The 23489-nt window shown below is 40.2% G+C and overlaps 1 protein-coding gene across 7 annotated transcripts in view; it reads right to left on the minus strand.

Annotated features, from left to right (window-relative positions):
* EIF4G3 (eukaryotic translation initiation factor 4 gamma 3) overlaps nucleotides 1–23489 on the minus strand; it is a 370046-nt gene that overhangs the window by 99028 nt on the left and 247529 nt on the right. For all 7 annotated transcript variants that reach the window (XM_088843307.1, XM_088843294.1, XM_088843302.1 and 4 more), the window contains one exon: nucleotides 21707–22546. In XM_088843307.1, the coding sequence (XP_088699433.1) occupies nucleotides 21707–22546 (840 nt within the window). The remainder of the gene's footprint in view (nucleotides 1–21706; nucleotides 22547–23489) is intronic.

Raw genomic sequence — 23489 nt, forward strand, 5'->3', positions numbered from 1 at the left:
GAAGTCAATCCTGAATATTTACTGGAAGCACTGATGCTAAAGCTTGAAGCTCCAACACTTTGACCACCTGATGCGAAGAACTGACTCACTGGAAAAGACCCATCTGATGCTGGGAAAGACTGAAGGCAGGAGGAGAAGGGGAAGACAGAGCACGAGATGACTGGACGGTATGACCAACTCGACAGACTTGAGTTTGAGCAAGCTCCAGGAGTTGGTGATGGACAGGGAAGCCTGGCGTGCTGCAGGCCATGTGGTCACAGAGTCAGACGCAACTAAGCAGCTGAACAATAGCAGCAAGTAAGACACAGATATAACTCCAAAGCCTTTGTCTTCCCAACACAATGCTCTGCCTCTCAACTCTACCTTGTCCCTATACTTTCTCATAATTTCAACTTCATTTCATTTTGGTTAAGTTGTCTTGTTTTTGCAACAGGAGAGGATACGGAGATAAACAAGGGAGGATATACTTAAGAATGCTGTTTGCCTGTTAGCCCTAAGCATCATATGCCATCAGGAAAATAAAATAATAAAGTGACTCTAAGGTTTGTCCTGAGCTCAGCAGAGGACAGGACATTAGGCAATTCTGCTAGCAATGAGAAGATGATTCCAATGAGACCATTACAACATTTTCTAGGTCTCCGAATTCCATTGCACTGCTCATTCTACAATGTCTTGGGCACTTTTTTTTTACACTTTAAAAAATGCATCTGTGCCACTTCTACCATGATCAAAACAAACTGAAATTAAATTTAAGGCAAATCTAGTGCTGATAAAGAAGTGTCAATCACTACAACATAGATACATAATTTGAGAATAGACTATAACATAAGTAGCAATCTTTCCATCTACTAAATACTTTTCATCTCTAAATACCTCAAATACATAAACCCTGATTTAAAAAACCCTCCCATCAGTGAGTCCACACGGCCAGTGCTCTGCTAAGTGCAGAGAAGCTTACTGAAACCTTATTCTGGGAGAAAAGAAAGAAACTGAAGTCATTCAGTCGTGTCTGATTCTTTGCAACCCCATGGACTGCCGCCTACCAGGCTCCTCCATCCATGGGATTTTCCAGGCAAAAGTGCTGGAGTGGGTTGCCATTTCCTTCTGTAATTCTGGGAGCTGCTGCTGCTAAGTCACTTTGGTCATGTCCGTCTCTGTGCGACCCCGCAGATGGCAGCCCACCAGGCTCCCCCGTCCCTGGGATTCTCCAGGCAAGAACACTGGAGTGGGTTGCCATTGCCTTCTCTGAATTCTGGGACAGGCCTCTACAAATAATAAAACACACCTTCACAGATGTGATCATTTATCCCTCATCATCTTCTTACCCAACCCTGTATTAACACATCTGTCTCTCTTTAAGATCATCAAGTTCCCAGGAGAAAGTCATCTCTGAGCCCCAGAGGTCAGCAGAGGGCCTGTCACATAGTAAGTACACACTGACACTGCCTGAACAAATGAAATAAAACTAGTAACCAATCTAACCCTGCATTTCTACCACGTGCACTTAGGTATGAATATGTCAGTCTCTTGACACATCATCTTCATGCCACACGTCTGTTATTTCCTGGCTTTCTATGACAGTTCCCAATTTGAATATTCTTTCCTGTGTCCCAAACTATGGATCAGGATATACAAAAAGTATTTTAAGTTACAACTCATCTAAACTCAAACTTCAGAGACAGTCCAGAGTCTATTCTGGGAATTCAAAGCGTCAGCATCTGTTTCTTCACAGAAAGTTGCTCACAACTGGCTGAGTTGAATAATGTGTGCGCGCGCTCAGTCGCTCAGTCATTGAGTCTTTGCGACCCCATGGACCACTGTCTGCCAGGTTCTTCTGTCCGTGCAATTTTCCAGGCAAGAGTACTGGAGGGGGTTGCCATTTCCTACTCCAGGGGATCCTTCTGACCCAGGGATCAAACCCATGTCTCCTGCATTGGCAGGCAGTTTCTTTACCACTGCGCCACCTAGGAAATCCCTGAGTTGAATAATACTGTCTTACATGTAAATAAGTGGAAATTTTAAACACTCTCCCTTCTGAAAAACTGACGTGATACAAATGGTATAAGGAACGTATACAAAAAAATAAATTCTTGATGGTTATTTCCATTCTTGTGATACAATTATTATCTTGATTACTGTAGACTTCATTTGTAACATGTTTAAGAAAGCTATGCATTTAGAGGGTCATACCATGATTTAGTAATGTGATTGTTGAGTTCAGTTCAGTTCAGTGGCTCAGTCGTGTCCGACTCTTTGCGACCCCATGAATCACAGCACGCCAGGCCTCCCTGTCCATCACCAACTCCCGGAGTTCACTCAAGCTCATGTCCATCAAGTCGGTGATGCCATCCAGCCATCTCATTCTCTGTCGTCCCCATCTCCTCCCACCCCCAATCCCTCCCAGCATCAGAGTCTTTTCCAGTGAGTCAACTTGTCGCATGAGGTGGCCAAAGTATTGGAGTTTCAGCTTTAGCATCAGTCCTTCCAATGAACACCCAGGATTGATCTTTAGAATGGACTGGTTGGATCTCCTTGCAGTCCAAGGGACTCTCAAGAGTCTTCTCCAGCAACTTATGAAATATCCTTGTAAAGTGCAGTATCACATTTCAAAAGGAAATATCTCCCTAAATGATCAAAGTACAGAATTAAGTGTTTCAAATATCACTCAATTCTTGTTTGGAATCTGTGTTTAAAAATAATAACTAGCAGTAGCTAATTTATGACAGCTCTGGGACTCCTAGGTAATTGGTGAATGAAAACTACTAATGGGGGTGCTATGTTCTAAAAATGTTAACAGTTTTTTGATGGTATCAAGTGTTTCATCGAATACTAAAAGCTGCCATGTAAATAATGACCTCTTTTTCATTTTTTAAATGCTGTTCTAGATACTAAGTTACAGCCTAGCATGGATTTTGGAATCAGCAGAAACTTGCAGAAAGAGTTATTAACTAATGGGCTGGGGATGACATCTTCTATGCTTTTGTGGTCCCTTATTAGCTATTTAAGGTGAGTGCATTTAACTCTAATTCCTGCCATCATTTGCCTCTTTTGTTGACTATTTATATGAATATTATATTCATGCCCAATATAAACTCAGTATCCACATTACCGGAATTATTTCACATGATTTTAAATTATGAGAGGAAATACAGTACAGAGAAGGCACTAGTGGTCACCTATGCAACAGGAAGGCCGCAGGGGCCAAACAGTGGCTAAGAGGTGAAAAAGCACAAACGACTACGTACAGAATACATAAGCTACAGAGATATATTACAAAGCACAGAAAATACAGCCAACAATTACAATAACTCTAAATGGAGTACAGTCTTTAAAAACACTGCTGCACACCTCAAACTAACACTGTAAATCAACTCAGCTGCAATGAAAAATGAAAATAAGTAAGTTTTTAAATGAGAGACAACACAGGTAAGTGGTTGTGAGCCCTCGACGTGGAGCTGTGTTTGAGTGCTGGCTCCACCATTTACTTACGAACCACACCAGGAAGAATTAAATGAGAGACAACACAGGGAAGTGGTTGCCAGCCCTCGACGTGGAGCTGCGTTTGAGTGCTGGCTCCACCATTCATTTACGAACCGCACAGCCGTGAAAATATTACTCCCTCTGAGTCTCGGTCTCCTCTTCCATAAACAAGATACTGCGGTTGTGAGCAGTAAAGAAGGAAGTACAGCACCGACTGGCAAACAGTCAGCACTCAACCAATGACAGCCATTTTAAATGTTTCCAACTGGGACAGTATGGCTTACACGCTGTTGATATGTCTTTTATAAATTGAAGTATAACTGATTTATAATGTGCTAATGTCTCCTATATAGCAAAGTGATTCAGTTATACATATATATATTCTTTTTTTGTATTCTTGGCCTTTATGGTTTGTCATAAGATACTGAAAACAGTTCTCTGTGCCATATAGTAGGACCTGCTGTTTACACATTCACATGGAATAATTTATATCTGCTAACCCGAAACTCCAGTGAAAAAGTGGCTTAAAGCTCAACATTCAGAAAACTAAGATCATGGCATCTGGTCCCATGACTTCATGGCAAATAGATGGGGAAACAGTGGCAACAGCAGCAGACTTTATTTGGGGGGCTCCAAAATCACTGCAGATGGTGATTGCTGCCGTGAAATAAAAATGCCTACTCCTTGGAAGGAAAGTTATGACCAACCTAGACAGCATATTAAAACGCAGAGACATTACTTCTAGTCAAGGCTATGGTTTTTCCCGTGGTCATGTACGGATGTGAGAGTTGGACTGTGGAGAAAGCTGATCGCCAAAGAATTGATGCTTTTTGAACTGTGGTGCTGGAGAAGACTCTTGAGAGTCCCTTGGACTGCAAGGAGATCCAACAAGTCCATCCTAAAGATCAGTCCTGGGTGTTCATTGGAAGGACTGATGCTGAAACTGAAACTCCAATACTTTGGCCACCTCATGTGAGGAGCTGACTCATTGGAAAAGACCCTGATGCTTGGAAAGACAGAGGGCAGGAGAAGAAGGGGATGACAGAGGATGAGATGGTTGGATGGCATCACCGACTCAATGGACATGGGTTTGGGTGGACTCCAAGAGCTGGTGATGGACAGGGAGGCCTGGCGTGCTGCGGTTCATGGGGTCGCAGAGTCGGACAGGACTGAGCAACAGAACCCCAAACTCTCTTCCTCCCTTCAGCTCCTCCCCCTGGCAGCCAGCAGCCTGTTCTCCACACCCACCCAGTCTGTGTGTGTTTCACAGACAGGTTCCTTTGTGCCGTACTTTAGAATCCACATATGAGTGACAGCATATGACATTTGTCTGTCCCCTCTGACTGACTTAGTAGGATAATCTCTAGTTGCATCCGTGCTCCTGCAAATGGTGTTATTTCATTCTTTGCTGTGTGGCTGAGTAGTATTCCATTGCACACACTTATATAACACGTCTTCTTTATCCATTCATCTGTCGACAGACATCTGATTTGTTACCATGTCTTGGTTACTGTCAATACGCTGCTATGAACACAGGGGTGCATGCATCTTTTTAGATTAGAGTTCTGTCTGGATGTATGTCTAGGAGAGGGATTGCTGGATCATATGGTAATTCTATTTTTAGCTTTCTGAGGCACCTCCATACTGTTTTCCACAGCGGCTATAGGTATCGTTTACTTTAAATACACTTGTGGAAAAGACTCTGATGCTGGGAAAGGTTGGGAGCGGGAGAAGGGGACGACAGAGAATGAGATGGCTGGATGGCATCATCAACTCTGTGGACACGAGTTTGAGTGAACTCCGGGAGTTGGTGATGAACAGGGAGGCCTGGCGTGCTGTGATTCATGGGGTCGCGGAGAGTTGGACACGACTGAGCGACTGAAATGAACTGAACTGTGAAACACACACACACACAAACTAAGAATAAAATAACACAAACAAAAATATTCATTTGCTTAGATGAGTTAATAAAACATTTAATAAAATTTCTGTGAGGGTAACAAAACAAATCAGAGCTCTAGTACTCTAGAAGAAGGTGTAAGAGAGCTAGAGAGATAAAATGCATATGTATCAATATAAGTCCTACAACTATTCCAAACTGATATATCTATGTCTTAAGAGTTAAGAAATAATAAGAATGTAAAATTTTGTGAAGAGAGTCTTGTTGAAAAAAACTAAATTTTGAGGAGGTTTTTTACCATGGTCTAGGACTGATGCTAAAGCTGAAACTCCAATACTTTGGCCACCTCATATGAAGAGTTGACTCACTGGAAAAGACTCTGATGCTGGGAGGGATTGGGGGTGGGAGGAGACGGGGACGACAGAGAATGAGATGGCTGGATGGCATCACCGACTCGATGGACATGAGTTTGAGTGAACTCTGGGAGTTGGTGATGAACAGGGAGGCCTGGCGTGCTGTGATTCATGGGGTTGCAAAGAGTTGGACATGACCAAGCAACTGAACTGAACTGAACTGAGGCTGAGAAGACAGCATCAAGGCAACAATGTGGAGATTAGCACCTAGCAAATAGGTGTGGAGGACTGGTAAAAAAAATAAAGTACAGCCAAGAAACTGCAATACTTTGGCCACCTCATACGACGAGTTGACTCACTGGAAAAGACTCTGATGCTGGGAAAGGTTGGGGGCGGGAGGAGACGGGGACGACAGAGAATGAGATGGCTGGATGGCATCAATGACTCGATGGACATGAGTTTGAGTGAGCTCCGGGAGTTGGTGATGGACAGGGAGCCCTGGCGTGCTGTGATTCATGGGGTCGCAGAGAATCGGACATGACTGAGCAACTGAACCGAACTGAACCGAACCGAACAGCCAAGAAGAGATCATGAGTAACACAGGGCCCTGAAGGCCGACCTCTGATGCAACTACTATGTTTCTGTAGCTGTACAGGTATCTCCAGAAACAATACTTGCCCTGGAAGACTTTTCTGGCGAAAGCGTGCTGAATGTACTTTTACAGAGAAGTCTCCAAGTAGAGAGAATTACAGAAGCTGAAGTACTCATAAAAGAGTCTATGAAGTGGACCAGAAAGGGAAGGGGGTTGAAGACATGGATGGATATTAATAAATGGATGGAAAGCTGGAAGGATAAGAAAGGCCTGGAAGGGTGCTAGGCAGAAGTTGTAGGCGGCCTTGGAGAGCCCTCACAACTGAGGCAAAAACATTCAGAATTTCTGCCAAACATCAAAATTCTGTAAAGCAATTACCCTTCAATTAAAAAGATACATTAAAAAAATACATACACGAACTAAGTTACATACAAAGGAAATTCAGAATCATTAATTTACAAAACACAGATCTCTTACGTTTCAACCACAAATAATGATCGTGCTGTCCCAGCCCAGTTGGGTGTTCCATATCTATGACATCAAACAATGCTCCCAGAATGGTTACTACAGTGGTACATTCACTACCTAGCTGAGAACACCCTCTCAAACTCAGGTAAGATGTAACTACTAGTAAAACAGGAAGGTAAGAGTAAGTTATAAGGCTGACGCCTCTGACAGATCATTACATGGGTGTGGCAACACAACTATTCACAGGAAGGTAAGAATAAGTTATAAGGCTGACGCCTCCGACAGATCATTACATGGGTGTGGCAGCACAACTATTCACAGTCCTATTCATTTTTTAAAAAACGCTTTACTGAGATATAATTCACATACTATAAACTTCCCTCTTTTAAAAGCACACAACGCAGTGCTCATGGCTGCGAAGGGAGAAAGCCCATTCTTCCCTACCGTGGACTTCCTTTTCCACTCATCCAAACACTTCGCCTCTGACATTTCTGGTCACCACGCATGCAGGAGTTTTCCCCCACAAGAAGCAATTCTCCATGACACCAGCTGTGTTTCCACAGTTTAATTCAATCTCAAACTATCTACCTAGGGATAAGTGTCAGATATTACAAGTGAGGGCTCAGATCCACAAGACTGTCCTCCACTTCCACTTCAGATACCAGCTGCAAATCCAACTATAAATTGGAAATTCCAGCAATCCCCTCCCTCAGGTTTTCAAGAACAGCTCACAGAACTCAGGGAAATGTTTAATTATGTTTATCACTTTATTAAAGGGTATGATAAAGAACATAGATGAACTGCAGGTTAAGAGATACACAGGGAGGGAGGAGGTGTGGAAGAGCCAAGTGCAGGAACTCCCTGCTTGTCGAGGAGCTGGGTGCACCACCCTCCTGGTGCGGACAAGCCACCAGGCTAGAGGCTCTCTGAACTCCCTCCTATGGAGGCTTCATTGAGCAGACATGATCCACAGTAATCACATTTGCAGCCTCTCGTCTCCCTCTGGAAGACTGAAGAAGGGGCTGAAAATTCCAAGATTCTCATCATGACTGATTAGTCCTGGTTACCAGCCCCAGCCAGGAGTCAACCAAGAACCCACCTAGAGTCACTTCAATAGAATAAAAGATGCTTGTAGTGTTTTCATCACTTAGGAATTTACAAGGCTTTTAAGAGCCCAATGCCAGGGATAGAAGTAAAAAACCAGTATTAGAACCAGAGATGCTTTTAATGTTATCATAAACTACAAGGATGTTAGGAACTCTGTGCCAGGAATCAGAGGCAGAGACCAACAAATATTTTATACGACAGACACACCTCAGAGATATTTCAGGTCCAGTTACAGATCATTGCAATAAAATAAATATAGCAATGAAGAAAGTCACACAAATTCTTTGGTTTCCCAGTACATGCAAAAGTTATGTTTATACTGTACTGTAGTTGTACGGGTGTGCAACAGCATTATGTCTAAAAAAATTCATATACTTTAACATAAAAACATTTCATTGCAAAAAAATGCAAAACATCATCTGAGCCTTCAGCAGATCATAATCCTTTTGCTGATGGAGGGTCTTGCCTCGATGTTGATGGCTGCTGACTGATCAAGGTCGTGGTTGGTGAAGGCAAAGACTGCTGCAGCAATTTCTTAAAATGAGACAACAATGAAGTTTGCAGCATCAACTGACTCTTCTTCACAAACAGCTTCTCTGTAGCACACCAGGCTTTTTGACAGCATTTTACCCACCATTCAAAACTGGAATCAATCCTCTCAAAACCTACTGCTGCTTTATGAGCTAAAATTAAGTAATAATTTAAATCATTTGATGTCATTCCAACAATTTTCCCACATCTTCAGGGCTAGAATCCATCTCAAGAAACCTTTCTGTGTTCATCCACAAGAAGCAACTCATCTGTGAGTTTTATCATGAGATTGCAGCAATTCAGTCACATCTTCAGGCTCCACTTCAAGTTCTCTTACAGTTTCAACCACACCTGCAGTGACTCTTCTATTGAAGTCTTGAACCCCTCAAAGTCATCCATGAGGGTTGGAGTCAATTTCTTCTAAACTCTTGTTTGGAAGGAACTCTTCTGGAAAGGATTCACCATCCTGGGTACCCCAAGAAACATTTGTGGTTCTTTGATATTCTGACCTTTCCCCATGATCCACAAATGACCTTTGGGGCACCCAGAGTGGTGAATCCTTTCCAGAAGGTTTTCAATTTACTTTGTCCAGATCCACCAGAGGAATCATTGTCTACGGCAGCAAATGTATTTATTAAATAATAAGTCTTGAAAGTCAAAATTACTCTTTTATCATGGGCTGCAGAATGGATGTTATGTTAGTAAGCATGGAAACATCATGAATCTTGTATATCTCCATCAGAGCTCTTGGGTGACCAGATGCATTATCAATAAGCAGTCGTATTTTGAATGGCATCTTTTTTTCTGAGTAGTATGTCTCAAGAGTGGGATTAGAATATTCAGTAAACCATGTTGTCAACACATGTGTTGTCATCTCAGCTTTGTTGTTCCATGCGGAGAGCATAGGCAGAGTAGATTTAGCAGAATTCTTAAGGACCCTAGGGTTTTTGGAACGGTAACATGCAGGGATTTCAACTTAGAGTTATCAGATGCCATTAGCCCATGACAATAGAGTCTGTTCTTTGAAACCAGGCATTCACTTCTCCTCTCTAGCTATGAACATCCTAGATGGCATTTTCTTCCAACGGAAGGCTGTTTCATCTACACTGAAAATCTGTAGCTTAGTGTAGCCACCATCATTTCTTACATTGCTGCAGCTTCCCACATCAGCACATGTGGCTTCACCTTGTATGTTACGGAGAGTTTCTTTTCTGAAACCTCATGAACCAACCATCTCTGCTAGCTTCAAACTTTTCTCCTGCAAATTCTTCACCTTTCTCAGTCTTCACAAATCTGTAAAGAGTTAGGACCTTGCTCTGGGTTGCTGCTGCTGCTTCTGCTGCTAAGTGGCTTCAGTTGTGTCTGACTCTGTGCGACCCCATAGATGGCAGCCCACCAGGCTCCCCCGTCCCTGGGATTCTGCAGGCAAGAACACTGGAGTGGGCTGCCATTTCCTTCTCCATGCTCTGGGTTAGGTTTGGCTTAAAGGAATGGTGTAGCCAATCTGATCTTCTATCCAGACCAGTAAAAAATTTTCCCCATCAGCAATAAGGCTGTTTTATTATCATTCCTGTGTTCACTGAAATAGTAGTTTCAATTTCATTCAAGAAAGAACTTTTTCTCTGCATTTACAACTTGGCTGTTTGGCACAAGAGGCCTAGCTTCAGACCTATGTTAGCTTTTGACATGCTTTCCTCACTAAGTTCAATCATTTCTAGTTTTTGATTTAAAGTGAGAGACATGGGACTCTTTCACTCGAACACTTGAAGGTCATGGCAGGGGTTATTAACTGGCCTGATTTCAATACTGTTGTGTGTCTCAGGGAATTTGCAGGCCTCGGGGAGGATGGGGAAGAACAGCTTATGAGTGGAGCAATCAGAATACACGTAACATTTATGGATTATGTTCACTATCGTACAGTAATATCCAAGATCACTGGAGCAAATAATCATGAAAAAGGTAAAAATATTCTGAGAATTATCAAAATGTGACACAAAGAAGTGAGAAACGCTGTTGAAAAAGGGCACCAATAAACTTGCCTGTCAAAAGGGTTGCCACAAACCTTCACTTCATTGAAAAAAATATATATATATATAAAATCTGCTAAGTGCAATAAAGTACACTATAAAGATATGCCTGTATCTCACACTTGTGTATTTATACAATTAGGCACTAATCACTGCTATCTAACTTTATAAAATTTTCAACAACCCCAAAAGAAATCGCATGTCCATTAACACTCCTCCTGTGGTTTCCTTTCTCCTCAGCCGTTGGCAGCTATTGACCCGTGTCCTGTCTCTAGGGATTTGCCTACTCTGGACACGTCATTTAAATGGAATCTATAATACACGGTCTTCTGTGGCTTTTTCACTCAGTATAATGTCTTTATGGTTTGTCCATGTTGCAGCATGTATCAGTACTTCACTCCTTTTCTTGACTTAACAGCATTGCATATTCTATACAGATGAACATAATACCATCAACTCATCAGTTGATGAAAACTTGGGTTACTTCCAATTTGAGGCTGTCTTATTTGTTTCCCCATTCCTTTTAGCTTTCTCTTTCCCCTTCTTGCTAATTTTCTACTTCTGACCTAAACAAAAAGTTAATCATGTTATTATTATCCTCTATTTTAATGGATGCTTATTAGGCATTTCAATGGTATAGACGCTCCTTAAAATTCATATTCTAAGCAAACCTTCTCCCATGCGAATGACAGCAGAGGTCACTTTGAGATGTGTCTGACCATTGTGAAATTAACTGACATAACGGTACAAATCCTTTAATCAAAGTTATATATGCATATAGGAACTATTCTGAGGATTTTCTACCATCTCAAGCCCAGAATTTAATTAAGAACTTTTCAGATACTATCATATTCAAGAGCCTCTTTCCTTTGGAACATAAATTCCTAAGGGAATCATGACACTCATTTGCTAAAAGAGAACATTTGGGCCTGTAATGCTAGTTGAAAATACTAGTATTAATAATATTTAACATTTACAGAGTCCTTAATATGTGCTAGAAACTATGCTAAGTGCTTTATATATATAGCATATTTCATTGTCACTACACATTTATGAAGTAAATACTATTATTATCTTCATTTTCCAGAGAAAATCAATTCAGAGGTAAGAAACTCAAGGTCATAGAGACAGACAAGGGAAAAGGACAAGATTCAGGAGTCTCTGACTCTGTTGCTCTGATTGTCACCACTATACTTTACAGCTGGTGTCTGGACTAATCAAATACATGAAAAGTTACATTCAGATCTTATGGATATATACCCAGAGAACTGGAGCTATAACAAAATACAACAAGAAGACATTACAGTCAAAAGTGAGCAGCTCAGTGTTTATCATGAGGGTGAATGTTCCCCAGGGCCTCCCATCACCCTGAAGGGTTTAAGCAGAAATGCAAGACCACATGTCTACTTTAAAGAGATGACTACTTAGTGGAGAATGAACTTGAAAGGGCCAAACCTGGAGCCACAGAAATGAGAGGTACTCATGCAGAAGTGCAGGTCTAAGGCAGGAGAAAATGGAGTGGAGGGGAAGAATTCAACAATCATATCAGGTAAAACGAGAGAATCTTGTTAAATGACATACATGAAAAAAGAATGACTCAAGGAGGAAATCTGTCAACAGGAAATTCACATTAAGGATTTTAGCTTAATTAAAGCCAGTGCCACTGACATAAAAGAGAGACTGGGTGTGATTCACAGATGATTACTCTGGTACTGAATATGACGACTATGGGATTTCCAAGTGGAGCTATTTGGCAGGCAATTGGAAATGTAAGACAGCAACTAAGAAGAGAGGTTGGAATGGAGATAAAAAAAATTCATTAGCATATGCCACTGGAGCCATCTACCATCAGAGGAAATTACCCACGAAGAATGTGCTCAACAGTATCAGCAGAATATAACTCAAATATGAGGGAACTTTTGGGGGTGGTGAAACTTGTGTATTTTAACTGTGGTGGTGATTACATGACTTCACATGTCTGTCTAAATTCACAGAAATTAATGCTAAAATTGCATATAAATTACAATAAATAAATCTAATTAAAAAAGAAGAGAATGGTCAATAGTATTAAAAGTGGTTAAAAAGCCCAATATTATAGCACATTGGGAGCAAAAATCAGACTACCTTAGTAATAGTGAACAGAGTAAAATCAGAAATGGTAGACTATTCTTGAGAAGACTGGGTAAGATGAAACATGAGTTTAAGTGGTAACTAAATAGACGTATAGGAGTGAGGGTATGTTCATGGTCTGAGAGAGAATTCAGCATATTTATAATAAGAAAGGAATCTGGAGACTGAAAAGGGAAGCTAGTAAATTCGTATGAAAGTTTGGATAGAGACGGTTGCACCTCCAACAGAAGGTACAAAAAGGTACACACCGTGCAATCAGTTTTCTAAACAGAAGACAGAAACAAAGTCATCTGCTGAGCATGGGGAAGGTTGGGTTGATTACAGCATTTTACAACAGGGAGTTCATAAAAGGAATGGTTGGTGGTGGAGAGCAGGTGCTTCTACAGGCACTTAAATTCACAGTAGGTAATCTTGTCCACAGTGCTCTGCCTACTGAAATTTAAGAAAGAAAGCAAAGTAAAACACTGTTCTCTAAAGGAAAATTGGACAGGAAAAATCACAGAATTTGGTTAACAGTATAGATTAGATAATTCTTCCTCTTTCATCTTTGCTCAAATTTCATTTTCTATAGAGGAATACAACTTTAACATATTATTTAGATTTTATCATTATTAGGGCTTCCCTGATGGCTCAGACAGTAAAGAAACTGCCTGCAGTGCAGGAGACCCGGGTTCAATCCCTGGGTTGGGGAGATTCCCTGGAGAAGGGAATGGCTACCTACTTCAGCATTTTTGCCTGGAGAATTCCATGGACAGAGGAGCCTGGCGGGCTATAGTCCATGGGATCACTAAGAGTCAGACACGACTGAGTGACTAACACTTTCACTTTCAATGTTATTACCTGATGGCCCTCCAGCATTTCTTTCCCTGCTTGATTATTTTTATACTACTTAAAACTTTCTAATATATTACAACTAGGGCAGGGATCACTGAATTCTTCAGTGATGAATCTCAACTGCCCAGAACAATGTTGAACATAGTAGACCCTCATTAACTATTTGTGGCTGAAAGAAGTGGGATTTCACAACTCCTTTTAAACATGCATAAATGTATACTCCCTAAATCCTGAAAAGGGTAAAAGAACCTTGTAACACTGCAAACAGCATGTTAGAAAGAACAATAGAAATGTGGCGTGAAAGAAGGCTTGGGTTATAACTCTTCCTATGACCCTGAAAAATCCAATTTACTTCCATGGCTTATTTTTGTTAATAGCAAAGTAAGAATAATTATATCTCAGAAGGAACTTTAAATCATAAGATCAATGTCTGCAATACTTAAGGTCTTATGAACATGAAAAGATGATTTCATTATGACTGTAACTAAATGACCAAGTACTAATCATACAGCAACAGAAAAGAGGAGAAAAAACACATACTGGAAGAAATGCATTTTGCACATTTTTTGTGTTAGTAGTGAAAATTTCCTTGTCAAGATACTTCTCAAGACTACTATGTGCAAGGTGACGATGGATACCGGAGAAAGAGAAAGCTTTCAGCAGGACTAGGCTTGCCTGAAAGAGAACAACATTCCCCTAAACTGTCTGGACTACCCTGTCTAAAAGCAAGTTAAGAACAATGGTTTCTTTTGGAAGTAGATTAATTACTAAGTCTGGGGGAAAGTGGGGAATCTATATCTATTCACAGAGATACATATGAGAGGTTAATTAATAACCAATGAATGAAACTTCAAGGCTCATGTTGCAAAGAAACGAACTTTTGTAACTAGTGGGGAAGTGTACACCATTTGAAGAGGCAAAGAGGACCTGTGCACAATGCTTGCCAGAAAGACTTGGCACATGAGTCGAACATCAGGTAGGTGTCTGGGCTCATTCCTTAGCGTATGAATATAGACAGAATTTAACCCAGTACCAGCGGTCTCCAGAGAATGCTTAAGATTTCACTGTGGAAGGCAACAAAAATATAGGAACGACAGAGGAGAAATTACTTTTTAGGCAGCTTTGCTGAAAATATTCTGATGAACAAGGTGGCGAAATCCAGTCATTTTAATTTACTTATGCCTAAGGATCACTCAGACTCAAGCCTCTAGAAAAGGGAGCAAACAGTCCTTATGTTAACAATTGCTCTACTGGTGTTGATAAACGACACTGAAGCAGGAATGTGTAAGAAGGTCTATTCACAAGGTTCAGAAGGTGTTTCTCTAGAGGAGAACAAGAAGTTAGGTTAGATGGGTACACATTATGGGAAGGGCTGCGCTCGTGGGACTCTCAAACCACTGGGGATCTATTTTCAGCCCCAGTAACCAAATATTCCAGGAATAATTTCAAATACTTATTAGAAAGTTTAAGTCAAACAAAGGCAAGAATAAATTTCAAGTTTCCTATTACTGATACAGACCTTCAGGCTATGGTTTTTAAAATAAGTCTTTTCCAGACTAGTTTACACAAACTGAAAGACTTTCTTTTATTATCGGCTTACTAAAGTGAGAAGAGCAAAGTGATTGGCTCTATGAATCAGAATTTCATTAACATCTCTTAAAACACACAATCATATTTCCATTTGAGAAATAAATCTCTCATCTTACAACCTACAGAAACTGGAAACCATCGTTCAACCTTAGCTGAGTCTAAACGAACGTAAGGCAAACTCTTGGAAGCCAAATAAACAAGGTCAGTTGCTGCTACCTCTGCAACTGCTACCACACTGGGTATATGGGATGCTGTGCTGTTGTTCAGTCACTAAATCATGTCCAACTCTGCGACCCCATGGACTACAGCATGCCAGGCTTCCCTGTCCATCCCCAACTACCAGAGTTTACTCAAACTCATGTTCATTGATTCAGTGATGCCATCCAACCATTTCATCCTCTGTTGTCCCCTTCTCCTCCTGCCTTCAATCTTTCCCAGCATCAGGGTCTTTTCCAATGAGTCAGCTCTCCGCATCAGGTGGCCAAAGTACTAGAACTTCAGCTTCAGCATCGGTCCTTCCAATGAATATTCAGGAATGATTTCATTTACGATTGACTGATTTGATCTCCTTGCATTCCAGGGGACTCTCAAGAGTCTTCTCCAATACCACAGATCAGCCTTCTTTATGGTTCAGCTCTTATATGCATACATGACTACTGGAAAAACCACAGCTTGGACTATACAGACCTGTGTCAGCAAGGTAACGTGTCTGCTTTTTAACACGCTGTCTAGGTTTATCATAACTTTTCTTCCAAGGAGCAAGTGTCTGCAGTCATCATCTGCAGTGATTTTGGAGCCCAAGAAAATAAAGTCTGTCACTGTTTCCATTGTTACCCATCTATTTGCCAGGAAGTGATGGGACCGGATGCCATGATCTTCGTTTTTTGAATGTTGAGTTTTAAGCCAGCTTTTTCACTCTCCTCTTTCACTTTCATCAAGAGGCTCTTTAGTTCCTCTTTGCTTTCTGCCATAAGGGTGGTGTCATCTGGGTATCTGAGGTTATCGATATCTCTTCCAGCAATGCTGATTCCAGCTTGTGCTTCATCTAGCCTGGCATTTCACATGATATACTCTGCGTATAAGTTAAATAAGCAGGGTGACAATATTCAGCCATGACGTACTCCTTTCCTAATTTAGAACCGGTCCATTTTCTGTCCAGATCTAACTGTGGTTTCTTGACCTGCAAACAGGTTTCTTAGGAGGCAGGTGAGATGGTTTGGTACTCCTATCTCTTTAAATATTTTCTACAGTTTGTTGTGATCCACGGAGTCAAAGGCTTCAGTGCATTCAATGAAGTAGAAATTTTTCTGAAACTCTCTTGCTTTTTCTATGATCCAACAGATGTTGGCAACTTGACCTCTGGTTCCTCTGCCTTTTCTAAATTCAGCTTGAACATCTGGAAGTTCTCGGTTCACATACTGTTGGGAGTTTAGCTTGCAGAATTTTGAGCATTACTTTGCTAGCGTGTGAGATGAGTGCAACTGTGCAGTAGTTTGCACATTCTTTGGCACTATCTTTCTTTGGGGCTGGAATGAAAACGGACCTTTTCCAGTCCTGTGGCCACTGCTGAGTTTTCCAAATTTGTTGGCTATTGAGTGCAGCACTTTCACAGCATCAACTCTGAGGATCTGATATAGCTCAGCTGTAATTCCATCAAATTCACTAGTTTTGTTTGTAGTGATGCTTAATAAGGCCCACTTGACTTTGCACTCCAGGATGTCTGGCTCGAGGTGAGTATTCACACCATCATCGTTATCTGGGTCATTAAGATCTTTTCTGTATAGTTCTTCTGTGTATTCTTGCCACCTCTTCTTAGTATCTTCTGCTTCTGTAGGTTCAATACTGTTTTTGTCCTTTATTGTGCCCATCTTTGTAAGAAATGTTCCCTTGGTATTTCTAATTTTCCTGAAGAGATCTCTAGTCTTTCCCATTCTATTGTTTTCCTCTATTTCTCTGCACTGATCACTGAGGAAGGCTTTCATCTCTCCTTGCTATTCTTTGGAACTCTGCATTGAGATGGGTATATCTTTCCTTTCTCCTTTGCATTTTGCTTCTCTTCTTTTCTCAGCTTTCTGTAAGGCTTCCTGAGATAACCATTTTGCCTTTTTGCATTTCTTTTCTTGGAGGTGGATTTCATCACTGCCTCCTGTACAGTGTTAGAAACCTCTGTCCATAGTTCTTCAGGGACTCTGTCTATTATATCTAATCCCTTGAATCTGTTTGTCACTTCCACTGTATAATCATAAGGGATTTGATTTAGGTCATACCTGAATGGTCTAGTGGTTTTCCCTACTTTCTTCAATTTAAGTTGGAATTTTGCAATAAGGAGCTCATGATATAAGCCACAGTCAACTCCTGGTCTTGTTCTTGCTGACTGTATAGAGCTTCTCCATTTTTGGCTGCAAATAATATAATCAATCTGTTCTGGTACTGACCATCTGGTGATGTCCATGTGTAAAGTTGTCTCTTGTGTTGTTGGAAGATGGTGTTTGCTATGACCAGTGCGTTCTCTTGGCAAGTTCTGTTATCCTTCATCCTGCTTCGTTTTGCACTCGAAGGGCAAACGTGCCTGTTACTCCAGGTATCTCTTGACTTCCTACCTTGCCGTGTATGTCTCTATAAAAAAGTTTACATCTGAACAACCATGTGAGGGAAACAAGAGCTTGGCTCTCTACAAAGCAGGGACTTGGAACTGGAATTCTCATAAAAAGTCCTGATACTTCTCTAACAGAGTGAAAAGGATGCTAGAACAGAGACCAAAATAAACCAGTGAATCAACCCAGAGTGATGACAAAGAAAGAAGTTTTGTTTCAACTTGGTGGCAGAGATCCCATTATCCTAAACATCAGTATACACAGGGAATGCATTTACAAGGTTGTTTTAGGACAAAACTCAGATTACATACCAGTTAATGCTCTCCCCAAGACATGCAGTAACAAATAAACAAAAATCTGCTTTGGGAGGACCTGCCTTCAATATACACATCCAGCAAAGTTTAGCTGAAGATAAATTCATAAAACAAATTTATAAAATATGCCAAGAAGTAACACACTATGAACAAAGCCAGAAGACAGATCAGACACCACCTTCTGCCACAAGAATTTCAAATAATAGTTTTCTATCAAGTAGAGACAAGAAAAGTAGAAGAAAAAAATCCCCATTGTTTTTAAGAGTGAAAAAATTCATGTTACACAGCACGCATGTTATACAATATCCACACTCATGAAACTGCAAAACGAATTCCTGAATGGGTGAGTGGGGAACGTTTTTTCACAAATCCTGAAATTATCTCTTCTTCCCTAACCCATAATGAAAATTCCTAGGACTTAAATCAGTTAATACAGATTTTTTTCACATTTAACTGTTGAAGTGATTGTACAAATCAGGTAATCAAATGTCTCCCCCATCTCTGAGGCTTTTCAGCATACCCTGAAGATACAAACCATTTTCATTTTAAAGGGTTTTCTCTGCAACCCCTAAGTATCCAGAATTGCTGTAATTTGTGCCAGTCAACCTAAAGAGTTGCAAGAAAGTGTTTCCCATCAGAAGTAATGGACCATACCCCTTATGTCTGACTTTACTGCTTTAAACAAGTACCTCTCTACCAACTGCTATATACTCTGATGCACCACACCTGTCAAAAGCAAGTGGTTTCTGAAACCCTGCTTTAAAGTGCTCATCCTCAGAGATAATAAATAAGAGCTATTTTCAAAAGTCAACAACAAAAGGCGGATAGTGAGCCAAAGTGTTATGATTTTAATGACCTCTCAAAATAAATGAAGTATACTAAATGAGTAAGTGCAAAAAAGACCGCAGTCATTAAGCATATGACAATTTGAGGTGGATAAAAAGAATGAGTTAATTTTCATTGCTAACTTTCGCAGCAATAACATTCAGTTCAGTTCAGTCGCTCAGTCATGTCCGACTCTTTGCGACCCCATGAATCACAGCACACCAGGCCTCCCTGTCCATCTCCAACTCCCGGAGTTCACTCAAACCCACCTCCATCGAGTCGGTGATGCCATCCAGCCATCTCATTCTCTGTTGTCCTCTTCTCCTCCTGCCCCCAATCCCTCCCAGCATCAGAGTCTTTTTCAGTGAGTCAACTCGTCGCATGAGGTGGACAAAGTATTGGAGCTTCAGCTTTAGCATCAGTCCTGCCAATGAACACCGAGGACTGATCTCCTTTAGGATGGTCTGGTTGGATCTCCTTGCAGTCCAAGGGACTCTCAGGAGTTTTCTCCAACACCACAGTTCAAAAGCATCAATTCTTCGGCGATCAGCTTTCTTCACAGTCCAACTCTCACATCCATACATGACCACGGGAAAAACCATAGCCTTGACGAGACGGACCTTGGTTGGCAAAGTAATGTCTGTGCTTTTTAATATGCTATCTAGGTTGGTCATAACTTTCCTTCCAAGGAGTAAGCGTCTTTTAATTTCATGGCTGCAATCAGCATCCGCAGTGATTTTGGCGCCCAAAACAATAAAGGCTGACACTGTTTCCACTGTTTCCCCATCTATTTCCCATGAAGTGATGGGACCCAATGCCATGATCTTAGTTTTCTGAATGTTGAGCTTCAAGCCAACTTACCAAATAACATTAACAATGTTAGCAATAACATTAACAAATATTAATTCTGAAATGTGAGGGTCAGGAATGTTTTTGGTAAGCATTACAGTTTAAAAAAGTGCTAGAGGTACATGGTTTCTTGAGGTTCGTTTACTTTGGATTTTGAAGAGTGTAAGATATAAAAGGGAAACGTTGAACTTCTAGTTCCTCCAAAATACATTTATAGGTTAAGAAATATCATGAAACTAGAAAAATGCCAAGACACATTACTTCCTGACATCACCAACATCTACCTCGTCCCTAATCATGCAAAATATAGTTTTTCCTTTTTGTTATCTTCTGGTTTACAGCTGAACAAAGGTGCTGAACACGAATATTACTAATTCCAAGAGCAATCTGCATTTTGGAAAAAAAAATATATCATGGTATAAAGATTACTTAGCCCTAAATTCTGTGCGTCCATTCATCCCGGGGAGCTGTCTTGCAACATCAGGCCACTTAGGTGACAAATTGCTTAAAAGAATGAACGAGTATCAGGGATGAGTGTGAGCAGTACGTCAAGGTAGAATTCTGCTTTGTACTTATTTCAGTTCTGAGATATGGTTTGCATCTTTGACTTGTATTCCCTATGCCTGCTTTTCCTTTCTATTATTTGTTTGGATGTTTTAAAACATTTATCTTCAATAGCCTCTCCTATTTTTGGAACTACCATATCACTAATTGTTGAATGACAACTCACAGGTTGGTAAATGAAGGGGGAAAAAAAAATCAACGGTCAAACAAATTACTAGTCTCCAACAAACAAATGTTCTTTGGAGGGGCACTCACCTGCAGCCACACCAAAAGTAAGATTATCTTTTCAAAGAGTAATGAAAAAGCCCCATATCACTGCCCTACCAAGAAAGAAGGTTCCTATAACAGTGATGGCACTATGAATACTGATGGTTATGGAGGCTAGTCTATTGAGGAAACAGGTGATTTATAAACATTTATGATAAATTTCTCCCAGTCCCAGCTGCCTGGCATTGTTTGTTTTCCTGCTCTGTTCACTGTGGAATTAAGATGTTCTACAATTCCAAGGAACCAGACACCTCTCACAGACTTTCATGAGGGAATCACCTTGAGAACTGAGTTGGGTGGGAGAGCTACATCTTAAACTTGACTTGCCAAATTTCCCTATTAGACAGGTCAGAATAGGTAATAAATATCAGGGATGTGGGTGACTGAAACATCCCTAGTACATATCTAGATCAGCTGCAGGGAGAGCACTCATTTGTCAAATTGAGTAACTGGACAGGTACACAAGGAGCAAATTATACAATACAGAGCAATGTCTAGAAGACAGGCTATGCTGACTCGCCAAAAGCCACATTCTTATCGGCTACTGAATCAAGAATAGTTGATAAGCCGCAGGTAACTTTTGATCAATATGATAAAAACCTAATGGTTAGATCCACAATTCTAGGTGATGCTACATTAAAAAGAAATAATTCTGAATTCAGAAGCATGTAATTCTTTGATCATACTGATATTAAGTAATGATAAATTAATATTACAGAAAAAATGAAACTTTAAAAAGAAAAAATGGAAGAGCATTATACTTATCTGTGAAACAGAGAGGGTCCATTTATTTTCCAGAACTACTTATAAACCTTTGACATTCTGATTGCTCTTTTCCTTAAGCAAAATTAAAGAAGAGGTATTGCACAGCGGAATTCTTTTAAGTTAAGAACTGACCAGGTTTTAAAATTCTGAGAAAACAAGATCTGGGACTACAGACCACGCTGGGTTTGATTGGTTTCCATCCCCAAAGCAACAAAATTAACCCCAGAGGAAATGATTGTTATGAACGAGGCAAAAACAAAAAACACGTGTACAGTGACATATACCTTGGAGGCATTTTGTATATTTGATATTTCATTTGCATTTTTAGACAATGGAGTAACTCTTTGCTGGATGCACTAAAACATAAACACACCACTGAAGAAATCAGACTAGGAATTTCAGCGTTCATTTGATGTTTCTGGAAGTCAAGGAAAGTAGCCAATTAAAAAATATCTCAAATACTACTGCGTTTTCATGTTCAGCAAGCATAATACAATTAATAACAGAATGACTTACCTGGGACTGGGCTCTTTCTTGAACTTAAGTTCTGAGAATCCACAATCTCTTCTGTTTGCCCATCTGCTTCTACCTCTACTTTGTTCTGAACCTCTTTTGCATCTTCACTAAGGCAAGTTCTAATGTTCTCGTCCTCTTCAAAGACTCTCTGGACACCGGTGGGACCACTACCAGTATTAACACTAGAGGCAGCAGCAGAAACGGTAACTGGTGTGGGAGGAGGAGAAGCTGGAGGAGTTGGAGGAGACGGAGAAAAGGAGGGAACCATGGAAGGGGTGATGGGAGTTGGGACACACTCCACTTTCATTTCTTCAGGGGGATTTTCCAAAATCTCCAATTCAAGAGTCAGTGGTAACACCTCCTGTTTTACTATTCCCACAATGCTTTCCGTGGCTGGTAATTTTTCATTAACTCCATTCATTTCATTAATTAGGTTAGTACTAGAAATCAGTGGAATATCATTTGGTGCTACACTACAAGATTTCTTGCATATATCGTCATCAATTTCATCTGTTGGTAAAGGATCTGATGCTTCTGTGCAAGATGTGGGGCTGGGAATAGGAATTGTGTCTTCTTTTGAGGAAGAGAGTTCACATCTGTCATCAATTGCAGTGGTGAACATTGGCTGGCTACTAAGAGCAACAGAGGTGGGAGAAGTAACTGTACTTCGAGCAAGTGGAGAAACAGCAGTAGGTGATGGAGGCAGAGGAAGCTCTGGTATGGACTCTACTGCAGTGATCTCAGACGTCAGGACTGCTTGTTCTTTCTTCTCCCCACTAAGGGCTAGCCTAAGGACTGGGGAAGGAGTCTTTAACACTGGATCTGGTTTTGGCTTCTCTTCTGGGGAAGAAAAGAAGAAAGCGATTTTAAGAATAATTTTTGGATCAAAGATTATACTGTATAATTTGGGGATAATTCTTTTAATCTTTTATTCTAAAACATGAGCAGCAGAAGACAGACCAAAATATTATTTTGCCACTCCAAAAACACCACATATTTCTTTTCTATTTTCTGTTACTACTTAACCTCCAACACATATAAAGTTTATTTTGAAGTAAGAGTAGTTAATTCACCAAATGATTATGTCAAGAATACAATGGAAAAATCTCATCAAAATTAAAAGGAAAAATTCTTGGGACAAGGTAGAGAGATCTTCTGTGTAAAATTTTCTACCAAGGATACACTGTAGTGGTGGGACAGGACAGTTTAAGGGAAAATAACTGGAGATTAAATCAGACATACTATATTTTATTCTACATATTTATACATGTGGGGAGATTTTTATAAAGAACATGTATTACTGGCATAAAGATTTTTCAAGAAAAATTATCATGGTGTCATTTATTATCAATGAAATCTATTATCAGGGAAATCAAGTTCCTGAACATAAAAATTCACTGAGATATTAATTTAACTTATATTTCTTAAAAGAGGCATATAACTAGAAATAGTGTTAAGGAATAAAACCAGAGGTTTATCTTATATCTTCAATAGTAAAAAAAATTTTATTTTTTGGTTTCTTTAAAGAGAAACCAAAGTTTATATTCAGACTACTAAATCCAATTAAAAAAATACTTTATATGAGAATAATATATAAAACATTTGTCTACATACAGACAGAGAAAGAATGAGAGTAAGAGTGATAAATCAATAATCATAATAAAGGTACCAGAAAAATGAAAGAAGTGCTAACTCGTGAAAATTTCCATATTTTAAAATTCCAGGTGTTAGGTTAGAATAGGGAAGAGGAGTCCAAAATGGTGGTGGCTAAAAGACAAGAAAG

This window comes from Moschus berezovskii, chromosome 2 (assembly GCF_049115385.1).
Source record: "Moschus berezovskii isolate FMDL1 chromosome 2, NW_MosBer_1.0, whole genome shotgun sequence".
NCBI classification, from domain to species: domain Eukaryota; kingdom Metazoa; phylum Chordata; class Mammalia; order Artiodactyla; family Moschidae; genus Moschus; species Moschus berezovskii.